The 26,219-nt window shown below is 42.6% G+C and overlaps 1 protein-coding gene across 2 annotated transcripts; it reads left to right on the top strand.

The window, feature by feature from the left end:
• Window positions 1–1,188: 1,188 nt before the first annotated feature.
• On the top strand, window positions 1,189–25,713 carry GATAD1 (GATA zinc finger domain containing 1). 2 transcript variants are annotated; one of them, XR_013277496.1, is made up of 8 exons: window positions 1,189–1,335; window positions 8,043–8,078; window positions 9,388–9,606; window positions 12,669–12,794; window positions 15,752–15,811; window positions 17,086–17,269; window positions 20,910–21,334; window positions 25,305–25,713. XR_013277496.1 is itself a non-coding variant. In XM_077490800.1 (7 exons), the coding sequence occupies exons 3-7, from the start codon at window positions 9,388–9,390 to the stop codon at window positions 21,098–21,100; spliced, it is 780 nt and encodes a 259-aa protein (XP_077346926.1). In that variant the 5' UTR covers window positions 1,189–1,335; window positions 8,043–8,078; the 3' UTR covers window positions 21,101–22,473. The 2 variants fall into 2 exon arrangements, 1 of the variants encoding a protein (XP_077346926.1); XM_077490800.1 differs by lacking the exon at window positions 25,305–25,713 and having other exon boundaries at window positions 20,910–22,473.
• The last annotated feature ends 506 nt before the right edge of the window (window positions 25,714–26,219 follow it).

The raw sequence follows: 26,219 nt of genomic DNA, 5'->3' as shown, positions 1-26,219 counted from the left end.
AGCCCCAGGGGTTCCAATGCTTGGTTTCCCTCAAATGCCTACAATTAGAATAGGATTGGCTTGAGCTAGATTTTAGCTCAGTGCTCTAAATCAGTGCTTCTCAATCCTGTCCTCAAGTACCCCCAACAGGCTATGTTTGCAGGTTTTCCTTCATATTGCCCAGGTGCTTTAAATCAGTCAATGGCTTGGTATTTTTGGCAGCTATTTTAGCTAAGATAAATTCCCAAAACATGTCCTGTAGGGGGTACTTGAGGACTGAGGCTGAGAACCACTGCGCTAAAATGGAAAATGGGATACTTACCTCTCTGTAATTTTTCTTTCCTGGTGACTATCCATGGCAGCATACGCACAATTCATGCATATGCTACCATGAAGGCACCAGGAAAGTAGCTTTTAGACAAATCATTTTTTGTTTTGCCATGCCATCTGCATGGATGTCACATTGGGAGTAGCAGCTGTGTCCAGGCAGTCCCTGTGTCCCAACTGACAGCAATGGGACTGCCTGCACAGGATGCACAGAACACCTGTATTGGTAAGCAGGGGTCTTCTTTTGGCACATTTGTGGCATATAGAGTAAGGATGAGCATTGCATTTTTTGTGCATTGTGTCTAGGCAGGCCATGCATTTCAGTGTGGTGCTGTACATTAGGGATGAGCTCGGGCATGTTCGCACACTCCACCTGCAGAGCCCGGCAGGAAGTCGGCACGGCGCTGCGCTAATCACAGGCAGTGAGACATTTTCTCGATATGCGCGGCTGCAGAGATCGGGAAACATCTCACTGCCTGTGATTAGCGCAGCGCCGTGCCGTCTTCCTGGTGGGCTCTGCACGTGGAGTGTGCGAACATGCCCGAGCTCATCCCTAATGTACAGCACCACACTGAAATGCATGGCCTGCCTAGACACAATGCACAAAAAATGCAATGCTCAGTGTCATGCTATACAAGTGTGAATGCAGCCCCATACAATACTAGATGCTAGATAAGCATTGCACTGTTGTCTCTTATATTAGTCTGTGAATGTCTGCTGCTTTTTGACTACTTAAGCTTATAAGAGAAGAGCCATGTTTTCTTAGTAGGCCATCCTAGTAACCAAGGGGGCGTGATACAGGTTGCTACAACCAACACAGGCGCCTCCAGTAACAAAGTTATTGGACGTCATTAGAAGTGGGCGGGTCGCAGAAAGATGACAGATCGGGGCTCGCTCGGTTGATTGGCCGCGGATCTAAACATCCCATCACTTCTGGCGAATCAAGGACGGAGAGGTGCCGTGACCCGGAAGTGAATGCTGTGTTTACATGAGAGGAACGGGATCAGAGGAGACGGCGGGGAGAGAGAGGTGTGTGTCCTGACTTCATATACTGTATACACCGCCATTGTCCACACTGTGAGGGAACTGTGATTGGTGACACCTCCAGGCTTCTCTTAAACAATAAATCCCATGCATGTCCGAGCCCTGGCCTTATTGTTTCCCTCTGGGTATGCTGAGACTTGTGCTTTCTTTAGATGGTGCGCTGGACCTCATTCTACTTCGCTATATGCTATGGTCTGGGCTCTCTTCGACAAGTGAGCTGGTACTCCGTTTCCCCGAGGGTGTGCTGAGACCTGTGCTTCCCATACAAGACTTGTTGGGACCCATCATTTCTCACCAGGGTTTTCTGAGACTTGTGCTTCCCCTGCAAGGCATGCTGGGCGCATTCATTCTCCAGGCTGTGCTGAGACCTGTTTCCCATCCTGGGACCCACCATTTGTCCCCAGGGTGTGCTGAGACCTGCGCTTCCCCTGCTGGGACCCATCATTTGCCCTTAGGGTGTGCTGAGACCTGTGTTTCCCCTGCTGGGACTCATCATTTGTCCTTAGGGTGTGCTGAGGCTTGAGTTTCCCTTGCTGGGACCCATTTGTCCCCAGGGTGTGCTGAGACCTGCCCTTCCCCTGCATGGCCTGCTGGGACCCATCATTTTTCCCCAGGGTGTGCTGAGACCTGCCCTTCCCCTGCATGGCCTGCTGGGACCCATCATTTGTCCCCAGGGTGTGCTGAGACCTGCCCTTCCCCTGCATGGCCTGCTGGGACCCATCATTTGTCCCCAGGGTGTGCTGAGACTTGCGCCTCCCCTGCAAGGCATACTGGGACCCATCATTTGTCCCCAGGGTGTGCTGAGATCTGTGCTTCCCCTGCATGGCCTGCTGGGACCCATCATTTGCCCTTAGGGTGTGCTGAGACCTGCGTTTCCCCTGCTGGGGCTCATCATTTGTCCTTAGGGTGTGCTGAGACTTGAGTTTCCCTTGCTGGGACCCATTTGTCCCCAGGGTGTGCTGAGACCTGCCCTTCCCCTGCATGGCCTGCTGGGACCCATCATTTGTCCCCAGGGTGTGCTGAGACCTGCCCTTCCCCTGCATGGCCTGCTAGGACCCATCATTTGTCCCCAGGGTGTGCTGAGACCTGCGTTTCCCCTGCTGGGGCTCATCATTTGTCCTTAGGGTGTGCTGAGACTTGCGCTTCCCCTGCATGGCCTGCTGGGACCCATCATTTGTCCCCAGGGTGTGCTGAGACTTGCGCTTCCCCTGCAAGGCATGCTGGGTCCCATCATTTGTCCCCAGGGTGTGCTGAGATCTGTGCTTCCCCTGCATGGCCTGCTGGGACCCATCATTTGTCCCCAGGGTGTGCTGAGACTTGCGCTTCCCCTGCAAGGCATGCTGGGACCCATCATTTTCCCCCAGGGTGTGCTGAGACCTGTGTTTCCCCTGCAAGACATGCTGGGACCCATCATTTGTCCCCAGGGTGTGCTGAGATCTGCGCTTCCCCTGCATGGCCTGCTGGGACCCATCATTTGTCCCCAAGGTGTGCTGAGACCTGCGTTTCCCCTGCATGGCATGCTGGGACCCATCATTTGTCCCCAGGGTGTGCTGAGATCTGCGCTTCCCCTGCATGGCCTGCTGGGACCCATCATTTGCCCCCAGGGTGTGCTGAGACCTGCGTTTCCCCTGCTGGGACCCATCATTTGCCCTTAGGGTGTGCTGAGACCTGAGTTTCCCTTGCTGGGACCCATTTGTCCCCAGGGTGTGCTGAGACCTGCGCTTCCCCTGCATGGCCTGCTGGGGCCCATCATTTGTCCCCAGGGTGTGCTGAGACTCGCGCTTCCCCTGCAAGGCATGCTGGGACCCATCATTTTCCCCCAGGGTGTGCTGAGACCTGTGTTTCCCCTGCAAGACATGCTGGGACCCATTATTTGTCCCCAGGGTGTGCTGAGACCTGCGCTTCCCTTGCATGGCCTGCTGGGACCCATCATTTGTCCCCAGGGTGTGCTGAGACTCGCGCTTCCCCTGCAAGGCATGCTGGGACCCATCATTTTCCCCCAGGGTGTGCTGAGACCTGTGTTTCCCCTGCAAGACATGCTGGGACCCATCATTTGTCCCCACGGTGTGCTGAGATCTGCGCTTCCCCTGCATGGCCTGCTGGGACCCATCATTTGTCCTCAAGGTGTGCTGAGACCTGTGTTTCCCCTGCAAGACATGCTGGGACCCATCATTTGTCCCCAGGGTGTGCTGAGATCTGCGCTTCCCCTGCATGGCCTGCTGGGACCCATCATTTGCCCCCAGGGTGTGCTGAGACCTGCGTTTCCCCTGCTGGGGCCCCTCATTTGCCCTTAGGGTGTGCTGAGACCTGCGTTTCCCTTGCTGGGACCCATTTGTCCCCAGGGTGTGCTGAGACCTGCGCTTCCCCTGCATGGCCTGCTGGGGCCCATCATTTGTCCCCAGTGTGTGCTGAGACCTGCGCTTCCCCTGCATGGCCTGCTGGGACCCACCATTTGCCCCCAGGGTGTGCTGAGACCTGCGTTTCACCTGCTGGGACCCATCATTTGTCCCCAGAGTGTGCTGAGACCTGCGTTTCCCCTGCTGGGACCCATCATTTGTCCCCAGGGTGTGCCTGAGATCTGTGCTTCCCCTGCAAGGCATGCTGGGATCCATCATTTGCCCCCAGGGTGTGCTGAGACCTATGTTTCCCCTGCAAGGCATGCTGGGACCCATCATTTGCTCCCGGGGTGTGCTGAGACCTGTGCTTCCCCCTGCAAGGCATGCTGGGACCAATCATTTGCCCCCAGGGTGTGCTGAGACCTGTGCTTTTTTTTTTTTTTTTGCTTGTTTGGTTCAATAGACTTTAATAGAAATGCTGCAGAAAAGCATGTAGTGTGTTTTTGGCACGATTCACACTTTTTAATCTGCTCAACAACAAATTGGTCCAAAAAAAAGCCTAAGAAATGCAAAACGCAGCAAAATCATGTGTGCAAAAAGCACTACAGAAAGGGATAGCAAGCTAACTGCATAGGTGTGAACTGAGCCTTATGCTGGCAATACACGTATCGATTTTTGGACAAGAATATTCATACGAATAATCTTTGTACATTCGCTGAATGAAAGAACGTTTGAAAATTTCACTTGCTTTTAACATTCAGTTTTAAAATTAATGTCATTTCTGAATGAAAACCACATACCCTGTCTGAAAATTACTTTGGCCAAGAAGCTTTTTATTCTGCTCCTTTGAATTTTCCCATCACTGTGGTTAAAAAATGAATGTCGATTTGACCCCACTAACGATTAGAAAATCAAACGAATGTTCTTAAAATTATTATTATTTTTTATTTTTTTGAAGGAAGACATTGTTTTTGTATGGTAAGTGACAGAAGGCGCAGGTAGCTTTTATAAAGCCACCTGCCTTTGACAGGGGAGTCTGTCATACATAATATATTACAGTTCTGTCTGAAAATCCCCAAAACAGTCTTTCTTTCATTTTTTTTTTTTTTTTTTCTTTGAATAAAAAGTTTGATCTCTGATATTTTCCAGATTGTGGCCCTACTCACATACCAATAGCTTGTACTTGTATATAAACTATCAGGTGCTAAAGGGGTGTGACCACATGTTATCACTACAAATTATGGATAAACCCTCTACACACTGCTATACACCCTTTCATTCTACTCCAGGGTAAGCTGAGACTTGTGGCTCCCCTGCAAGACATGTCGGGGCTCCTCATTCTTTCACAGGATATGCTGAGACATGTGGTTCCCTTGTTGGGATTTCTTGCTTCCCCAGCATATGCTGAGATATGGTCCCTCACTTTACCTTATGCTGAGACTGGCACTGCCTTTACAAGGCCTTCTGTAACTCGTTCATCCCCAGGGCATGCTGGGACTCCTTACTCCACCTCAGGTTATGCTGAGACCTGTGGTTCCTCATTCTACTCCAGTGCATACTGAAGTCTAGACCCACTTCTTCAAGGCAAGTTGTGGCTTGTTCTATCTCAGAGAATGCTGAAACCTGTAGTTTCCTTGCAAGGCCTGGGACACATACTGGGTAAGATGAGATGAGGTTCTCCTGCTGGGACTCATCTTTCTTACCCAACATATGCTTAGATCTGGGTCCTCTTTTACAAGCAAGCTTGGTCCCCTTCTATCGTATGCTGAAATGGGAGCTTCCTTTGCAAGGCCTTCTGGGACTCATTATTCATCCCCAGGGCATGCTGAGACTCCTCATTCCACCCCATGTTATGCTGAGACCTGTGGTTCCTGTGCAAGCATGTTGGGACTCCTCAATCTACTCCAGGGCATACTGAGGTCTAGATCCTCTTCTACAAGTTTAACTGGGGCTCATTCTATCTCAGGGTATGCTGAGACTTCTGGTTCCCCTGCAAGACCTACTGGGACTCTCTATTCTTCCACAGGGTATGATGAGACTCATGGTTCCCAATGCAAGGCATACCAAGCTCATCTTTTTGCTATGAGGAAGGCTCTGGCTGAAATATGTTAGCACTTTTGATGTCGCACTGCTGTTGGTGCTCAATAAAGATTTAAGAAGAAGCAATCAAGTTGCAGCCATTTCTTGCTATTTAGATGTTTATGGGACACAACAAGCCTGAGCACTGTTATTCAGCTCATAATTCTACAATCATGCGGTAGAACTTGGGTGAGTTTTTATCTATAATAACGAGCTCATCATATTGCACCAGGGATTGCTGAGACCTGTGCTTTCTGTGAAAGGGATGCTGCAACTGGTCATTTCAGCCCAAGGTAGTTTTAAGGCCTGTGGATGCTTTGCAAGGCCTATTGGGGATCCTCATCTCATCCCAAGCTATGTTTGAGACCTTTGCAGCCTCTGCAAGGCCTGCTGGTACTCCTCATTCTATTCTAGTTGTGACCGTGTGGTGCCCTATTATGGATTTTAGGTCACCCACGGTTCTCAACTAGGCAGGTTGAGGGGCTCCAGGATGCTTTTGCAGTTTCCTCAGTGGTTGGTAAAACCGAGTTTGGGACCTGGAGCCTAGAGATTTGGGATAGAGAAATCTCCAATCCTGGAATCTGGTTTTGCAGGCAACCAGCACACCGATGGCACACAAGTTCACACCTGTAGTGTGGGACCTGATGGTAGATCGGTGCACCACCCTCCCTAGGAACCTGATGGATCAGCTGGGGCTCTTCATTCTTCTAAAGGGTAGGCTGAGACATCATGTTACCCCAGTGGATTATGAGACCTGTGCTTCCTGTACAAGGGATGCTGTGACTCATAATTGTATGCTAGGGTATTCTAAGACCCACAGTTCTTGTGCAAGGCATGTTAGGACTTCAAATTCCACCCCAGGTTAAGCTGAGACTGAAGGAAGTTGAGACTAGGGATGAGCTCAGGCGTGTCCAGATCCTAGTCTTAACCCACCTGAGCTATCCCACCAGAAAGCGGTCACTGCACAATGCCAATCATAAGCAGCCGAGGCATTCCTCACTCATTCCTCACTCCCAGCCACACATATACATGGCCCTTGTGTACATACGGGGCAGAGAATGCCTTGGCCGCTTATACTTGGGACTCCTCATTCTTTTCCAGGGCATGCTGACAATTGAGGTTCCACTGGGAACTTATATTGAGATCTGTGGTTCCTCTGCAAGTCATTCTAGGACTCCTTATTCCATTCTAAGGTATGCTGAGAACTGTGCTTTCTCTGCAAGGCCTGCAGGGGCTCCTCATTTCACCTCAGGGTATGTTCATTCCTTTGGTTCCTTTGCAAGTCATACTGGGATTTTGCATTCCACCCATGGATATGCTTAGACCTGTGGTTCTTCTGCAAGGCATGCTAGGATTTATCATCCTACCTCAGGGTAGGCTGAAACCAGTGGCTCCTCTGCAACGTCTGCTGGGACTCCTCATTTTTCTCCAGAGTATACAAATGCCTTGGCGAGCTGGGGGGACTTATTCTACCTCGGGGTATGGGGAGACCTGTTCTTCTATAATGAACACAGGAACTCCTTAATTCACCCCAAGGTATGCTGAGACCTCTGCATTTTGGAGCAAGGTGCACTTACAGTTTATAGTGATTGTAATACATATACCCAGTGAAGGGCCTATCCTCAGGATACACAGAACCGAAACAAATCCTACATAAGTTGTTTATTTGCAGTCTTCTCTACATCTATTCAAAGTGCTGAATTTATAAGCGTGTCTGAGAGTGCAGAAAAAAGGGTGTAGAGCTTAAGTTACACTCTGCAGAGCTCAGTGAGGAGTTCTGAGAGCTAAATGGAGGGAAGCCCCCCCCCCCCTTTTACCCAGCACACAGAAACAGAGCTGAGGCTGCCAATCTGCTGGAGGTCCCTCCTTCGTCACCATTTTTCTCTTGGTGTCATAAAAACTTGTCAGAAGTGACTCCTACTGATGGCAGAGGAATGAGGCAGCAGACACTTAGTGCTTTAACTAGAGACAAGTACACACTAGAGGGATATTCTTTGCTCATATGTCATGTCTGAGGTTTACAACCACATGTTTAAATTATTTTTGAAAAACCATTCAACCAAAGAATGCTGCCCCCCCCCCCAAAAAAAATAGCGCATCATTTTTTATATCATAAATTATTAGCCTATTGCTAAAATGTGAATTCTGCTCATCTAGAATTATCTAGCAAAAGAGCCGAAGTTAAAAATGTCTGACAGTCACTTTAAAATTGTAGTGATCTAATAAATATATACATCATAATATATAATGGTAATCTATCATTTTCATCTCTTACAGGTGACTGGTAGATGAGGGGTCTTTTAATATTTGAAAGTAAGTAGCAATTTGTCAGTGCAACTCAGGTAATGTGCTCTGTGTACTGTTTGGATGATTGTCACAGTTGGGGTAGTTTGAGAATGCACAAAATATCCTTTTTTCAGGCCAAGTATGAATATTATTTTACTCTCAAATGTCACCTTGACTTTTGGCCCAGTTGTCCTTTATATATAAATGGTTACAAACACACATTCTTGTGCGATTTGGGAGTGTGCCTGCTCAATATGAGTAGGCTACGTTTCCATCTTGACTTAATAAGGATAAGAATAGTCTTGCTGCCCTCATAAGACTGAGGAAGACTGGAACCACAAACAAGAAAGAAAGGGCGCACCGACCTAGTGCATTATCCTAAAACCATATTATTATTATTATTATTAAAAGTGGTAAGCATTATACTCATACATTTTCAATTGCATCATAGCTCATCATAGTACAGCAATGTTCAGTCCACAGTACATCAAACCATGTGGCAGGAGGTAAAAATCCAATAGGCTAACATGTTTCGAGTGCTTCCTCAGAGGGCTCTGAGGAAGAGGCCTAGTTAGTCCTCAAAACGTGTTGACCTATTGGATCTGTAACTCCTGCTACATGGTTTGATGTACTGTGGACTGAACATTGCTGTACTATGTGATGAAATTTGATGCAATTGCTAATTTGTGAGTATAATACTTACCACTTTTTATAATAATAAAACAATGGTTTTAGGATAACGCACTAGATCAGAGCGCCCTTTCTTTGTTTTTTGTGTTTTTTTTTTATTTTTATTTATTTTATTTTTATTTTTTTTATATAGATATATACACTTCACTCTCTTGCATTTGTGTCATACCCTGCCTGTTCCATACCATAGCCTTTACAAGAAAAACATCCCAGATCAGTACCCGCCCCATTACTGTGACACATCCTCTTGCCACATTTGCCTCCTAGATCAGCTTTTCTCAACCTCTTTAATACAGAGAAACACATATATATATATATATATATATATATTTTTTTTAATAATTTGCCAGTCTCTGGAAACTCTTTATTAATGATTACTAAGTCTACAGGTCATGATGTAATGGTCATTGTGATAAATGCTCCTTACACTTGTGGTCTTTGGAAATAATCCCCACTCTTTCAGATGGCTAAAAAGAACTTTGTTGTCAGGAGTTACTTAACTAAGTCAGGAATTACTCAAGGAACCTCTAGAGGAACTCTGGTTGAGAAAGGCTGCTCTAGCTATAACTGGTAGTGTGTGGGCTTGTGTATATCTTTTTTTTTTTTTTATTCTTATTATTTCCACTAATTTTGATGTTCTCAATAGATGCCTCTTGGACTGAAGCCAACATGCAGTATGTGCAAAACCACTTCGTCTTCTATGTGGAAGAAAGGAAACCAGGGAGAAATTCTCTGCAATAGCTGCACTGGAAAAGGCAGTGGAGGGGGCAGCACTGGTGCCAGCAGTTCCAGTACTGCTCACAGTGGGACCAGCTTTGCCAGTGCCTCCACCTCCCAACAGAATAATGGGGGCAGCACTAAGCAGGTGTGCCATTTCATAAATACAATTGGCGGGTTGGGTACTGACCACTAATGTCTGTTTTTGCATTATCCTGACAAATATGATTTTACCACTGTATTAGCTACTGGGGTAGATCAGGCATTGAAGTTGAAGTTGAACTACTGTTATACAAGCTTTGCAAATACTTAAAATAAATAAATAAAATATATATGATCATTTGTGAACTGACACGCAGTCCTGTACAGCATGAAAAGCCCTTTATTTTTCTGTCCTAGCATTGAGCTGCATGCAGGCAATGAGTAAAGTCCCCTGCTTTGCTCTGAAACACAAGTCTAGGTGAGGACACTTGTGCTGAGGGCTGAGGCAATTATTCAGCAATTATTCAGCTCTGTCAGCATTCAAGAGCAATTCAATTTGAGGGTAACTGAGAGAACTGTATTAACATGCACTGGCTGGACAGATACATGGACTTGAACATAGAGCCTGTAAATCCAAGGTCGTGCACCTGTCCCTGTGTATCTGTCAAACTTGGCTGTGTGGGTGAGTCTGTATATTACATAGTAGGTAAGGTTGAAAAAAGACACAAGTCCATCCAGTTAAACGTGTGTGTGTGTGTGTGTGTGTTTGTTTGTCAATAGTACATTGTATATCCCTATATGTTGTGATCGTTAACCACATGCCCACCAGCCACCGCAGTTGTACTGCAGCAGAATGGCTTGGCTGGGCGAAACAACGTTCTGTGACGTCGCTTTTCCCTGTGGCCACTAGGGCCGTGCGCCCCCTGCTTGCCCACGGAGCCGATGCGAGTGCCCGGCGGTCGCGATCACTGCCGGGCTCCCGCGATCGCTCGGGGCACACGGAGAACCGGGATCTGTGTGTGTAAACACACAGTTTCCGGTTCTCTGAGGAGAGAAGTGACCGATCGTCTGTTGATGTATGAACAGCGATCTATCTCTTCCCCTACACAGTCCACTCCCCCCTTCAGTTAGAGAACACACTAGGGAACACATTAACCCCTTGATCGCCCCCTAGTGTTAACCCCTTCCCCGCCAGTGACATTTTTACAGTAATCAATGCATTTTTTATTTTATTTTTATAGCACTGATCGCTGTAAAAATGCCAATGGTCCCAAAAATGTGTCAAAATTGTTCGACGTGTCCGCCATAATGTCGCAGTCTTGATAAAAATTTCAGATTGCCGCCGTTGCTAGTAAAAAAAAAAAAAAAAAATTAATAATAAATATGCCATAAATCTATCCCCTGTTTTGTAGACACTCTAGCTTTTGCGCAAACCAATCAATATACGCTTATTGCAATTTTATTTATTTATTTTTATACCAAAAATATGTAGAAGAATACATATCGGCCTAAACTGAGGAAAAAAATAGTTGTTTATATATATTTTTGGAGGATATTTATTATTGCAAAAAGTAAAAAATATTGCTTTTTGTTTTTTCAAAATTGTCACTCTTTTTGTTTATAGTGCAAAAAATAAAAACCGCAGAGGTGATCAAATCCCACCAAAAGAAAGCTCCATTTGTGGGGGAAAAAAAAAAGATGTCAATTTTGTTTGGGTGCAATGTCGCACGACCATGCAATTGTCACTTAAAGTGACGCAGTGCCGAATTGCAAAAAGTGCTCTGGTCAGGAAGGGGGTAAAATCTTCCATGGCTGAAGCGGGTTAAGGTGCCCATCTGATAGGTTTTTTTTTTGGTTTTTTTTTTACGCTCCCTGCTGATACCACTGCTTGTGGAAGAGAATTCCACATCCTTATTGCTTGTTTAAGGTTAAACCCTATATCCGTTCATGAATATGGGATGCCTGCATGCAGCTCAACACTAGCACAGAAAAGTAAACAGCGGGCTCTTCGCACTGTACAGTGTTAAGTAAATGCATAAACGATTTCTATAGCCCAATTAATAAAATACCTAGATGGGGATTATACTAAACACTCCAATTTTCATCCTCCCAGTTGCACAGGGCGTCTAAGTATGACTGACTGCAGTCCAGTAGCTACCCATTAGACCCAGTGCACTCAGTAATCAGCTCTTAATAGCAGACCTGCCCTCGCCTTTGCTTCTCTAGGTGAGTACACTTGAGGGATGAGGTAGTTATTCAGCTCTGTCAGCATGCAGTAAGAAGCATTGTATTGCAAAATATATTTTAAGTAATTTTTAAGCAAATATCGTTCACAAATCATAGTTGCATAGGTTGAAAAAAAATCACCAATCCATCTAACTCAACCAATAGAACACCTCTCTGTACAGAACCTTTTACCCACAGTTGATCCAGAGGAAGGCAGAAAAAGCCTATAAAATGGTTCAATATGCTCCAGCAGGAGAAAAAAATCCTCCCTGTACCGCTGAAGGCAGTTGGATATTCCCAGGATTAACGATCTCTAGGGTTGTTATATTTTTGTACTTAGGAATTCATCCAGCTCCTTTTTCTTTAAAACAGTCTACTGTGCTGGCCAGAACTAGTTCTGGAGGAAGTCTATTCCACATTTTCACAACTCTTACTGTGAAGAAGCCTTTCCAGATGTGGAGCTCAAATCTCTTTACCTCCAGACATAAAAAATGCCCCCTTCTTTGTAATGACCCTACAGTGAATAACTACACCAAGTTCACTGTATGGACTACTAGAGTATTTATACATGTTGATCACCCCCCCCCCCCCCCCCCAATCTCCTTTTCTCAAGAAAAAAATATATTAATTTCCACTAATCTTTCCCCATAGCTGAGTTCCTCCATGTCTCTTATCAGTTTGGTTTCCCTTCGTCCAGTGTGTGTGTGTGTGTGTGTGTGTGTGTGTGTGTGTGTGTATATATATATATATATATAATCTGATGCCCAAAACTGCATATTCCAGATGAGGTCTCACTAATACTTAACATGACCGTTAGAGAAAGATAGGTCAGGCATATGTGGACATAGGTCAGTATTTTCATTACAACATGTCCTGGGTTTAGGTGCTGAACATGGGAAACCTGTTTTTGTTTTTAACTATTGTACATTTTGCAGTATTTACAGTTTAAAATACTGACACATCTTTCTTTTATTTATTTTTATTTTTTCCCCATTTCCATAGACCAAGCAGGAAATTCACAGAAGATCTGCCCGTTTAAGGAATACAAAATATAAGTCGGCTCCTGCTGTAGAAAAGAAGGTTTCCACCAAAGGCAAAGGAAGGCGGCATATTTTTAAGCTGAAAAATGTAGGCAGATAACTTTTTTTTTTTTTTTTTTTTTTTTTTCATTGACTTTTCACAATCCTAGCATATTCAATCTAAGAATGTAATGTTGAAAGAACATAAAGGGAGATTTGCTTAAAGTGGTTGTAAACCCTGTACTACCACTTTTACCTACAGGTAAGCCTATAATAAGGCTTACCTGTAGGTACTGTGAATATCTCCTAAACCTGCACTGTTTAGGGGATGTTCACTGCATACTAGCTCATTATGCCTTTTTGTCTTGTAGGTTGTGGGTTTTTTTTTTATTTTATTTTTTGGAGGGTTTACAACCACTTTAAAGGGACTGTTTTGCTAAAAAAAACAAAACAAAAAAAAAACATTTGTGAAATGTCTCCCCTGCAAAAATACTCACCCTGCTTGTGCTGTCAATATTTGCTTTAGTTAGACCCCTTTCACACTGAGGCAGTTTCCAGACGTTATAGCGCCTGTAAAGCACCTGAAAACTGCCTCCCATTCATTACAATGGGTGCTTTCACACTGGGGCGGTGCACTTGCGAGACGTTCCGGAAAAGTCCTGCAAGCAGCATCTTCGGGACGGTATACAGCGCTCCCAAAACGCCTCTGCCCATTGCTTTTGGGGTTAAAAGCGCCCCGCTAACGGCCGAAAAGCGCCACTAAAGTGAGCAACGCTTTATCGCTAATGCTGCCCCAGTGTGAAAGGGATCTTAAAGTGGATGTAAATCCTCACATATACATACCCAGTGAAGTGAACAGCCTCAGATGAAACAAATCTCCCTACATAAGTTTTACATGTATATCTGCTGCCTTCAGCTTTATATATTCTTTAGAAAGTTCCTGTTATATTTTCTCTTCTTGTTTAGCACTACAGTGGGCTCACCGCCAAGACAGCTGATTGGAGGAAAGGCATACATCCCCTCTCCTCACAGAAAAAGACTTCTGAACTGTTTGAATAGTTCAGCACTCTGCTAATCTATTGATAGCATCCTCCCCAACACAAAACCTGAGGCTGCTTTTATCTCAATTGAAGGCGAACTTGTCAGAAGTTATCAGGCTGATAACAGAAGAACTTAGCAGGAGACAGCTACAGGACACAGGGCTTTGGAGAGAGATAAGAAAACACTGCAGATATGTGCCCAGCTCAAATTTCGGGTTTACATCAACTTTAAGAGATGCTGCTGTCTGGGGATTTTTCAATATTCAACACTTTCATCAGTGTTGGATTTGCTGTCTTCTTCTGTGAGCTGTGGTTCCTCCTGCAGGCCTACACGTCACTAAAGGTCATGGCAGTTAAGTAGGGGCCAGTGGATCAGATTACTGTGTGCAGAGGGTGGCACACTCTAAAGCAGGGGTCTCAAACTGGCAGCCCTCCAGCTGTTGCAAAACTACAAGTCCCATGAGGCATTGCAAGGCTGACAGTTATAAGCATGACTCCCACAGGCAGAGGCATGATGGGACTTGTAGTTTCACAACAGGTGGAGGGCCACCAGTTAGAGACACCTGCGCTAAAGTTTCGCATAGTGATCCATCAAGCATTGGGTTTCCTTCAGTACAGCAGAGATCTACACACTGGATAGTGGAAGAGATGAGTAACTATCTTCTTGAAAGAGACACTTTACCTTTTTTTTATTGCCACAATACAGTCCCTTTATGTAAAAACCACATGTCTAAACCATCAACAATCCCACATAATTTTAAATGATTATGAATAACCATAAGAAACTCTTGTATCTTTAACAATTACCCTTGGACATTTCAGATCAACTCTGTTGGAGTACAGGTAACAATAGCTAAGGAAATGTGGCAATGTCACACTGTGTGCAAAAAGCAATGTTCTGGTAAATTATAGATAAGGAATCCGTTATTTGAAAGCTCTTTTCAAACCCTTCCTGAATCTGCAAACTTTAGTTCAATAAAATTAAATCTAATAAATGTTGCCTGCCCCACCTTGCAGCCTTTATAAAATGATATATTACTGTGGGATGTATTAAGACCAGCCAGGAAGTTAGCATTTTAAAACACAAATCAGTAATAAATATAGATAGATATAGAGATATATAAAATCTCGAAACTCTTATGAAAAAACAAGTACAAGTGAAAAAAATGAATAAAACTATAAATATTGATCATTCGTGAACAATTATCCAAAAAAGTGCAGGTGCTAAGTAAGTCCCAAAATATAAAGTCCAAAAAATACATTTTTAGAAGAATCAACTTTCCAAGAAACAGCTTCCAAAGGAAATTGTGTACTCTTCAAACATGCATCACCACCACCACCACCGTGAAACTGGGGGAGGCTTACCAGAAGACTTGGACTTAGTCAGGCGTATGCCCCCCAAGTCATATAGGCTTTATATATGGAATTCACCCGATAGGTGTAGATACTCCACAGACTCAGCTTGCACCACCATGTCACATAGGCGGGATGTTCATTAATATCCAATGTGAGATGACGTAATGGTCTCTTACATAAAACCATAAAAGCAAAGGTCTAACATAGCGTAATATTCTCATAAAAGATTTTTTAATGAATAGGCATAAAAAAACTCACATTTAGAAGAAATTAAAAACGGCATGTACATGAATGGAGAAACAACGATGTCTGCAGAGGAGTCCAATAATCAATAATCTCCAAACTCTTACGAAAAAACAAGACAATAATGTAACATGGCAAATAAAATACAGGACATTCAAGCTTGCATAGTTCTACATGACCAAAAGAGGTCAGTATTGCAACAATCTACACGGAACCTGCTAATTAAGGATTAAAACCGTTTCCATCAGGTGGGGGTCATCAAAAACAATACACATAGCGTGTTTATTAGCAGTACTCCTATCTGTAGCAAACCATCCATCAATAATTGTGGTGGGGCAATGACTGCTTACTTGCTTCATATTCATACAGGTCGTCTTTAAATCTATACAGTTAACATTTACAATTTCCTTTTTTTTTGTCTTTTTAGCCTATTAAGGCTCCGGAAGCCGTGTCCACCATAGTGACTTCAGAATCCTTATTTCATAAGGTACGTTCTTGTATATACTGACCTTTTTCTGCTGTTAAATTATTATTATATATTTTTTTTTAAATAAATTGATGCTTCAAATAAGGAAGAATTATTCACAGTTGTATTGGCTGAAAAATACTGCATGTTTAGACACAATTGAGGACATTTTGTTAAGCAGAGTTGCGCCACAATTGGACACAAATCTGGCTGCCTCTTGTTAAGCAAAGTCTGTGTGATGTGTTTTTTTTTTTTTATACATATTTGTGACCCCTGCACCGGGTACTACTTTTTCCTATGGTTGGTTTTTCACTAAAGATGAAACCAAATTTTTCTCTAAAGAGGGGCATAATTAGGAATTGGTTGGGAGCAAGTATTATTCCAATGCAGTGCTATTTTAGAGCAGCAGAGAACATTTATGAATCAAGCTAATAGTAAATCTGTCTTCTAATCCATCCTACTACTCTGTGCTGTGTAACAGAGTAGATGAATGTCCCGCAGTAACTTTAAAGCAATGCTAAACACAGCTTAGGAACTTGCACACCCTGTTGTAAACATTTTTTTACAATTAATTTTTTATTTTTTTTATTTTTATTTTTTTATAATTACTCTGCGCAATTATCCCTTAGGGTTAAATGCTATCCCTTCATGCTTGGTGGCCTAATTTTCATTTTAATCACTCTAGCATGGAGAACAGGACTTCTGACTGTAAAACGTACCAACCCCATCACACTGGAAGTAGTGAATGCACACCATGAGCTGTACCGGGGAGCAAAACTTGGGTCTGTACTCTAGAGGGAGTCAGTGAAAAAGTGAATGACCCTGCTACCCCCAATATTTGTTCACTTTCTGGGTACATTGTGATTGTGATTTCAGCTAGTAATGTAATTCTTTGAACTGTGTGTTTCGCTGTTTTTTTTTTTTTTTTTTCCTTCGGTGTCCCATTCAGAGATTTTCTTTTGACTTCCTGTCCTGTAGACACAACAAGTAGAGGAAATCTCTCCAAAGTGAGGTGAATCTTCTTTTAGATGTTTGTCACTGGAAAAAATGCTCTGTCAGGAGAATTTCCCCTCTGTTAAGTTCTGGTGACAACTCAGAAATATGGGTTTTCTCTTACTTTTATTCCCAGTGACAGGGCACCAGGGAAGATAGTGAGGGGACACAGAAAGTAATAAAAATTGGACAGAGGTTCTAACCCCTCCACACACTATCCAAAACTAAATAAAATTATCCTTTTAAAACATTTTAAGTAGTGTTGAATGAGTCATTAACTCACAGGGTGTGACTTGTTGCAGGGACTGTACTATCAGGTCGGTGATGTGGTGTCTGTCATTGATGAGGATGATGGAAAGATGTACTATGCTCAGATCAGAGGCTTCATTCAGGATCAGTACTGTGAGAAGAGTGCGGCTCTGACCTGGCTCATCCCAACTGCCGCCAGTCCCAAAGATCACTTTGATCCAGCTACCTACATCATAGGTGTGTATAACAAGCCTTCGTCCATTGAATCCTTCCAGACTGTACAATAAAACTAATGACTACATCCAGATGCAAATTTCTCAAGATCTGATGTTATTTAACAAACTACACATAGAAACAAGGTTTTGCAAACATTAAAGTGTATACCCAGACATTACCCAAATTTACTCCCACATATTCTTTAGAGCAGGGTTTCTCAACCAGGGTTCTTCCAGTGGTTGCTAGGGGTTCCTTGAGAAATGAGCAATTTCTGCCTCTCAGATAAGGTCCCACCGCCACCAGCAGGGGTTCCCTGAGACCAGAAACTTATATCAAGTTTTGAAAAGGTTGAGAAAGGACATACTCTAAAGCAGCCTATCATATATTTTTTCTTTCCCTTTTTAACCTGTACCTTGGAGATAAATGGCTTTTATTACTTGATGTGATGTCATCACCAAGTTTGCGGGGGGGGGGGGGGGGGGGACGTCAGCTCCTGGGGCAGGCTCTGTATATGGGACAGAGATGGAAACATTCTATTGTCCTATAGGTCTGATAACCCTGCTTGGGATTTCAGTGCAGCAGAGGCATTATGTTGTCAGTCCGAACGGAGGGTAGGAGCTCACTGGATTTCTGTCAGATCATCAAGTAACCGTAAAGAAAGTAATATTGCAGAGACATACTGCATATGTTTGTTTTTAATTTGCTATTACATTGGCTGATTCAAGGAAACCTCCATGTACCATTTATGTCACTAGGCTCTGACTTACCACAGCATCACTTTTTTTCTTGCAATGCTGCGTTGTCCATTCTCAATGAGATTGCAGTGGTCTCCGGGCAGCCGGTGTCTAATTGATGGGTTGTGTTCTGCACAACACAACCTCCCTTTACACAACCTGTGACCGAGAGACTGTCTCCCTAGTGAGCGCTGCATATCTATAGGGAACAGACAATTCAGCATCACAAAAGGACCCAACACACATCAATGTACAGAGCTTTCTCTAAAAGTGCTGCTTTTATTGTTCTCTGCATTCTCCCATCAAGATACAAATATAATAACAAAAAAGCTGCAGTCTTGCATTTTATGCAAAGACAGGGCGGACTCTCCCACAATTAGAAATGTATTTTTATTATACAGTATTAAAGTGATACTAAAGTCTCCCCTCTTTTTTTGTTTAACATGTTACTTACCTCCCCTGTATAGTGGTTTTGCACAGAACGTGTGTGTGTGTGTGTGTGTGTGTGTGTGTGTGTATATATGTATGTATATATATATATATATATATATATATATATATATATATATATATATATATATATATATATATATATATATATATATATATATATATATATATATATATATGTGTGTATATATGTGTATATATATATATATGTGTGTGTGTGTGTGTGTGTATATATATATATGTATATATGTGTATATATGTATGTATATATATATATATGTATATATATGTGTGTGTGTGTGTGTATATATATATATATATATATATATATATATATATATATATATATATATATATATATATATATATAGTGTGTGTGTATATATAAACCTTGTGAGCTGCCAAAACCTCACCAAACTAAAATAACTATACTAGGAAATAGCTGCCACCACTTCCTCAAAATGTGACAATGCAAACATATATAACCAATGTGCTACGCTAAAATTAACATGTGACAGAGTAGCAAATGTATACAATATACTAAAAATAAAATATTATGTGATATTATATAAAATGTATCCCCAATTACAGTTCAAGTGCTCAGTAAAAAAATAAATAAAGTGCAAGTGCTCAGTGTTTATATACACAGTCCTCAATATTAATTTGCAAGCACACAAAAATAGTCCATAGGGCTGTCAATGGAATAAGTGAAACAAATTGGTGTCTTCTTGCCATGTGCACTCTCACCCTTCAGGTGTGCCCTCAACCTTAAGGGCTTTAAAAACAAGCCTGTAGTAAATAGTAACAGCTTAGATGGTCATGCAAATGATGGTAAACGCAGACCCCATATTCACTCCACCTCCTGGTAAGAACGCTGATCAATAAAGCCACAACTTCCGTCTGGTATTTCAAAGATCACCTCATACGCATACAGGGAATAATAGAGGCGTGCATTAGTGTAATACCGTTATGGTCACCGGTATTCTGGGCTGCAGTCCCAGCCTTTCCCCTCACGGCAAAGGTGGGTTTGTCCTTCCCCCTGCTAATCAAAAAGTGAGCTATTCTTACTCCCACTTCTCATCACCCACACCCTGAGCACACATAATTGGATACCGTGGCCCAAAAACGTAGGATCCTCTGTCTGCCCCCCTTTTCCATAAGCCTAAAGCAACTTGAATACACCCCCTAAATACCAACTGGATGTGTCAGATGTCATCAGGACCACATCGGGGCTGTAAATGTTCTCTGATCAGCGCGTACATGGCTCAGTGAACATGACAGCTGACAGGCAGAAGGATGCGTTTATGGCAGAAGAGACCAATAGGGTCTTTTCTGTCATAAATACCCTACTTGTCAGAGGATTTTAAATACAAAAAGTTTGCTTCCACAATAAAGTAGGCTAAAACCATCCATGATCGGAAAATTAAGACGGGGGGAAGAAAAATATTTGTAGAAACAGAACTCACACATGTACAATTCATGGGTGGATTTAAAGTGGTTGTAAATGTAAATTTTAAAGGGGGGGGGGGAAAAAAAAGTTCTACCTACCTACTCTGTGCAATTGAATTGCACAGAACAGCCCGAACCTCCTCCTCTTGGGTCCCCTGCTGGCATTCCTGGCTGCTCTCCTGCATCACTTTCTATGGGGCACTCATGTGGGCTTGCTCTTGAGCCTCGCTGTCTGTATCAATTGACATTTGAATGCGGGGCTCCATCATCACTGGCTTTGATTGAAAGCAGCAGGAGCCAATTGATCCCTCTGCCTCAACAAAGCCAGGAAGTGAAGGTAGAGTAGAGCTGCAGAGGTGTGCAGCGCCGGATGGAATAAGAATGCATTAACATTATTTACCTTCATGTAAGGAATGCATTAAAGTATTACTAAACCCACAACAGTAAAATCAGTCTGTATATGCAGTAAAGCATGCTTGTTATACTCACTGTGGAACTTAAGGGCTTAATCCTCTGCCTTGTGTAAAAAAAGCAGTTTTTTCCTGTATGTACAGATCCTCCCCCTCCTGCACTGTCTATCTGGGGAAGGCCAGCTAACACAGGCAGAGTAGCCAACTTGCACATGCTCAGTTGTCCATTGTGCTGAAGAGAATATTTACTTGGTTGATCAGAACTAGCCAGGTCACATGATATTAACATCACACATGTGGGCATGTATACAGGTGGTAGTGTAAATCTCCTCCTTCCTGAACGCTCAGCACTGAAGAAACTGTGCAGTTTATGATGTAACCGTGGTATACAGATCATCCAAAAAGGTATATAGTGACAATATTTTAATGTAAAAAGATTTATAAGCTGTGGGGGGGTGAACTATTTTGATATCACTGGGTTTAGTAACACTATAAGGTAAAAAATATTTAGGCTTTATAACCACTTTAACCTTGTTAATGCTTAGCATGCAACATGTTTGAGTATTTTTTACTACTTGATATAATTTAATCCTGATGTCTTTGTTTTGGCTCCTCTAGGACCAGATGAAGACCTTCCCCGCAAAATGGATTGTTTGGACTTTGTCTGCCACGCCCCCTCTGAGTACTTCAAATCTCGCTCTTCGCCGTTCCCGACTCTCCCCTCCCGCCCCGAGAGAGGCTTTATTTGGACTCACATTGGCCCTACACCCGCCATCACGATTAAGGACACAGTCGGCAATAATGTATAATCTCATAAATATCTGGACACTGTAGAGGAACTTTTGAATGATTAGGATGGTGACAGTAGAGGATCTTTTAGAAATGACTCTAATGCTTGCAGGAACCAGAAGGAGCGCTCTCTGGAGACACAACTGCCACATTCATCGAATCTTCTTTAAAAAAAAAAAGTCTGTTACCTATAGCAACCAGTTGGATTCCAGCTATCAGTTATGAAAGCGTAGCAATGGCATCATTTTAAAAGGGTCAGTCCAGTCATTGGTGATATTTCAGTTACTGTATGTATAGCAAAAATATTATTTTCAGTTTTGGGTGGAAAAATCCCATCAAGTTTTTTTTTTTTTTTTTTTTTTTTTCTTGCTGTTTGGGTCCCTGCTGGTGTAGATTCACCCTCTTTTTATATGGGGACCATTTAATACTGAAACAGAAAACGGCAGGAAATCCAAAACGGTTACAGTTGTCACCAGAACAAGAGGTGAGTAATAATCTTCCAATGGGTACACCTATTCCGGTGACAACTAATGCCCCGTACACACGATCGGAAATCCCGCCAGCAAAAGTCGGAATGTGAGCTTTTGGTCAGAAATTCTGACCATGTGTATGCTCCATCGGACTTTAGCTGGCAGAATACTAGCCAGCAAAAGACTGAGAGCAGGTTCTCTATTTTTTGGCCGGAAAAAGTTCCTATCCGAAAATGCGTTCGTCTGTATACAATTCAGACGTGCAAAAAAATCGTGCATTCTCGGAAAACAATTCGATGCATGCTCAGAAGCATTGAACTTAATTTTCTCGGCTTGTCGTAGTGTTGTACGTCACCGCGTTCTTGACGGTCGAAAGTTCAGAGAACTTTTGTGTGACCGTGTGTATGCAAGGCAAGCTTGAGCGGAATTCCGTCTGAAAAAAAACAAGTTTTTTTCTGACGGAATTCCTGATCGCGTTTATGGGGCATTAGGAATTTTCCCTTACTGTGTAGAGCTTTCCTCCCGCTTTCTGTTGTGTCTCTGGGACAGGAATTGAAGGGAAATCTCCCCAACAGGACACAGGCAGTAAAAAAACAAAAACAAATTTATGGGTTTAATCCTTCCCTGCTCTAGTCAAACCAGATCAGCTACATTGCTCCAATACATATACAATTACCTATTTTTCGTCTCTTTAAAAACACTGAATGTACACCTGTACCTGAACGCGGGGGGCAGGGCTGACAACACTACTTTGGATTTCGGTGCGGCAGAAGTGTTGTCAGCTCACTACAGAAAGCTAAGAGCTTACTGGATTTATAACAGGATCAAATGCTATTTTTCTATAATTCTATTGTTTGTAAGGAGACTAAACATGGGGAAATGTGTATGCATTAAAGAGATGTACTGAAGGTTTACATTTAAAATGAATTGTGCTTTAGTTCAAATTTTATTTTTTAAGTATAACTAAAGGCACTTTCACACTGCTTTGCAGCAAAACCGCATGGGAAAACGCATATTCGTTGTCACTTTTTTGGTGCATTGCGTTAATTTTTACTGCAACGCATGGTGCATTTTTAATGCATTTTCAAGCCCCTCTTTTACATCACAAAGACCTTCCCACAGGCGTGTTGTGTTTTTTATGCAGTTTCCATTTATTTCAATAGGGAGGTGGTGTGTGTGTGTGTTGTGTGTTTTTTTTTTAACCTGACCAAACATACAGCAAGCAGGATTTTTTTTTTTAAACGCAACTGACCGGTGTGAAGAGCTACATAAAAAGTTAAAGGGATGCATTTTTCTTCTGTTTTTTTTATTTATTTATTCTTAATCTAAGCACCTGCACCAAAGTGGATCAGTGTGAAAGCAGCCTAAAGGGGAAAACTTTTATTTATTTATTTATTTGTTTATTTTGGCTAGTGGGGAGGGATTAGAACCCCTGTGGTTTTTATTGCTGCGTACCTGTTAGGGAGATTCACTTTCTTCAAAACACAACACACATGCTACAATCTCCTTTTTAGACCTACCAACAACTATCTAGTGCAAGGGTCTGCCTATTTAGATACAAATTGATTGGGCAGATTACATGGGTCCTCATATATGTCATTGTTTTGGTAAATGTAATTGTACAAAGATTGTATGGTAAAATAGTAACATGTAGAGGGTCCTAAAGCCCCATACACACTATTTAGATTTTCTGCAGATTTTTGTCTTCACATTTACCAAAACCATATAATATGAGGTCAAACCTTAAAAGTTTCAATGTGTATGCAATCAGGCAGGCCCTTGCACTACATGGTTTTGGTAAATCTGAAAACAAAAATCAGAAAATCTAATAGTGTGTATGGGGGCTAAGAGAGGGTTTCCTTCACATTGGAAAGATCTCTGTTTGTTGTGTCTACAGGACATCCAATTCGCATGACAGGAGATTGTGACCGGCTCTCTATGGAGCCAGTTCACATATCTCCATTGCGGCTATGGAGCAGCTTTCACAGGAGTGCTGTGCATCTTTGGCTCAGTTTCAGGCAAAAATTTGGCCCTGATTTGTCCCTGAAATGGAGAACAGGGACACACCGGACCCCTGCTGCGAGCCGCATCCTTTGGAGGTGTGAACCCAGCCTTACTGAAACTGGAGAGTGCAAAATCTGGTGCATGGTAGCCAATCGGCTACTTCAGCTTGTTCAATTAAAGCGGTAGTCAATGTCATAATGCGCTAGTATTTTTTGCATACTAGCACATTATGGGAGGCTTCCCTCAAAACGAAGCCCTCCAGCACCATGCTGTCACCACTGAGAGGGCTTCCATCTTCACCCAGTCTTGGTTTGCGGCCTGTGGCTACATGAGTGGTGGGAGCCGCCGTTTACAGCACGTTGCTGTATGCCGGAACTTCAGAGCGACTGCACCTGATGTCACCGGCTGCGTGCACTCTGAATATCTCCTAAACAGTGCAAGTTTAGGAGATATTCACAGTACCTACAGGTAAGCCTTTATTATAGGCTTACCTGTAGATACAAGTGGTGTAACGGAGTTTACAACCACTTTATGCTTTGACAGAAAAAAAAAACCTGGAAGCTGATTGGTTTCTATGTAGAGCTGCCCCAGATTTTGCAGTCTAGTTATAGTAAATCAACCGCCCCATGCTGTGTAGATGGCAAAGAAAAAAGGTTTAAACTCTCTTTTACCCTGTGCAAAATGGGGGGGGGGGGGGGGGGAACAAAGTTTTGGCGTCCGATTTATACTTTTATGAAATTAAGTTTTTTTCCTTTTTTAATTTTCATAAGATCTTTTTATTATTTAAAAAAACAAAAGGTCTGTTCACCCAAGTGATAATTTAATGTTTGGTGGATGCTGGAGGACTATAGCCCCTGATGGTTTCTTCTGTCTCTTTGAGGACTATAGTGGTGGGATCCCTGCACCAGGGTGGATTTGATTTAAATCCAAATTTTTAAAGGGCAACTGTCATCTCTGTCCTGCTGCGGCTCCTCCTCTGACCCGCTGTTGTGTTGACTCACCAACAGTCCCATTCACTTTAATGGGGCAGTGACATAACAAGGTGAGGGACGTGGCGGCAGCAGGTGAGTGGATGCCCGCTAACAGGCGCTGCCATGATGGATCTGAAATGACAGGTGCTCTTTAAATGTAAGGACTTATTCTTGCTGGTAGTTAGGAAACCTTCATTTTTGTTTGCAAATATTAAAGATTCTATTTAGAATAATAAGCTGTCAGGTTAGTAAAACGATATCAGAACTGATTCAATCATACAGTTTGTAGTGTACATAGATTTGCAAAACAATGGGATAAAGGAATATTCCTGAACTTTGTTTTATTTTAGGGTTACTGTGAAATCCTGTGAATGCATCAATGTAGGGCATGCTATCTCAGCTTGCAGAGCTTGGATTCATTGAATGAGTTTACCAAAAAAATGTAACTATTGCAGGATATACAGCCTCATGCTACATAACTAAGCTCCATTTATTGCTGAATAAACTAAATTATTAATGTACCTTTAAAAAGAAAATTTATCTTTAGATAGATTTTTACTCCAATAGCATTTTATTAAAAAAAAAATCAGATTAAAATAAATAAAAATCCGATAATTTTGATAAAAAAAAAAAAAAACATACATTTTTATCCATCCTGCTCTGCACTGCGTTTACAGGTCTGCACACTTGCTTCTGATTTGTATGTACCAAGATAGGCCTTTGTAGCGCATTTGCTTGAGTCACGCCTTTACTATAATCTCATTCTCATTTTCTCCCAGTGTTACAATAAGAAATTCCACAGTTCCCCTCAGTGTCCATATATATATGTGCAGCACTTCTCGCGAGTACCTCACCAAAGATGGAGCATGTGGACATTGCTGGAGGTTCCATATTCTATGCAGCAGGCTGCTTACAGCTGAAAATCGAGCTCTGTGGTTACAGGAGTACAGCAACGAAGAGTCTGCAAGTCTGGACTACAAACTTTATTGCAGTTTCAAGAAAGACAAAATACATTTATTTAAATTGTCTTTTACAGGAAATGATGGCTAACTGTGCAAACTGAACTTTTTTTTTTTGTTTGTTTTGTTTTTTTATCAAACCCTACTGGTGTATGTAATCTTTTAACAAAGATCTATAACTTATGATGCGCTATCTTTGAAGTAAAATTAAAATGATTTCTTATTGACATGTGTTTTGTTTCGTGTTAGATTCTTTAAGAGCTGCACCTCGAATATTGTACATTTTAATAATATTGTTGGTGGGATAGCAGTATTTAGGACTGGTTCACACCAATTTATTTTTTAGTGCGTTTTCAGTTTTGCAGAAACACACTATAGTCCATTTAACATAGTTTCCTATGGATGTAGTTCACATCTGTTCATTTTATGGAAAGGACTTTTTTCAGTTTTTTTGGGTTCCATAGACTTCAATGGAGCAAAAGCGTGAATTGAAAAACACAAAATGCACCTGCAATATGCAAACTGCAACTTGCATAGGTGTGAATCAGGCCTAAAAGTGAAACTAATGTTCGCAATGCTTTCCTCTCCTTAACCACTTACCGACCGCATCGGCACAATGCCAGCGGTGGGAAAATAGGCATACTTGTATGTCCCTTTTAAGAGGTGGGGATGGCAGGTGTGGGCCCACCGCATACAACATGATCGTGCCCGCGGGACCAGCGGACCCGATGTCCG

This window comes from Lithobates pipiens, unplaced genomic scaffold, assembly GCF_037356315.1.
Source record: "Lithobates pipiens isolate NorthernLeopardFrog02 unplaced genomic scaffold, aLitPip1_a1.2 Scaffold_19, whole genome shotgun sequence".
Lineage (NCBI taxonomy): Eukaryota > Metazoa > Chordata > Amphibia > Anura > Ranidae > Lithobates > Lithobates pipiens.
This window is presented reverse-complemented; position numbering and strand designations above follow the sequence as displayed.

Excerpts from the sequence above, each read along its gene's own strand:
- GATAD1 (XM_077490800.1), top strand. The coding sequence starts at position 9,388 with ATGCCTCTTGGACTGAAGCCAACATGCAGTATGTGCAAAACCACTTCG. Across the intron at positions 12,795-15,751 it reads ATATTTTTAAGCTGAAAAAT|CCTATTAAGGCTCCGGAAGC; the intron begins GTAGGCAGATAA and ends TTGTCTTTTTAG. Across the intron at positions 17,270-20,909 it reads TCCAGCTACCTACATCATAG|GACCAGATGAAGACCTTCCC; the intron begins GTGTGTATAACA and ends TGGCTCCTCTAG.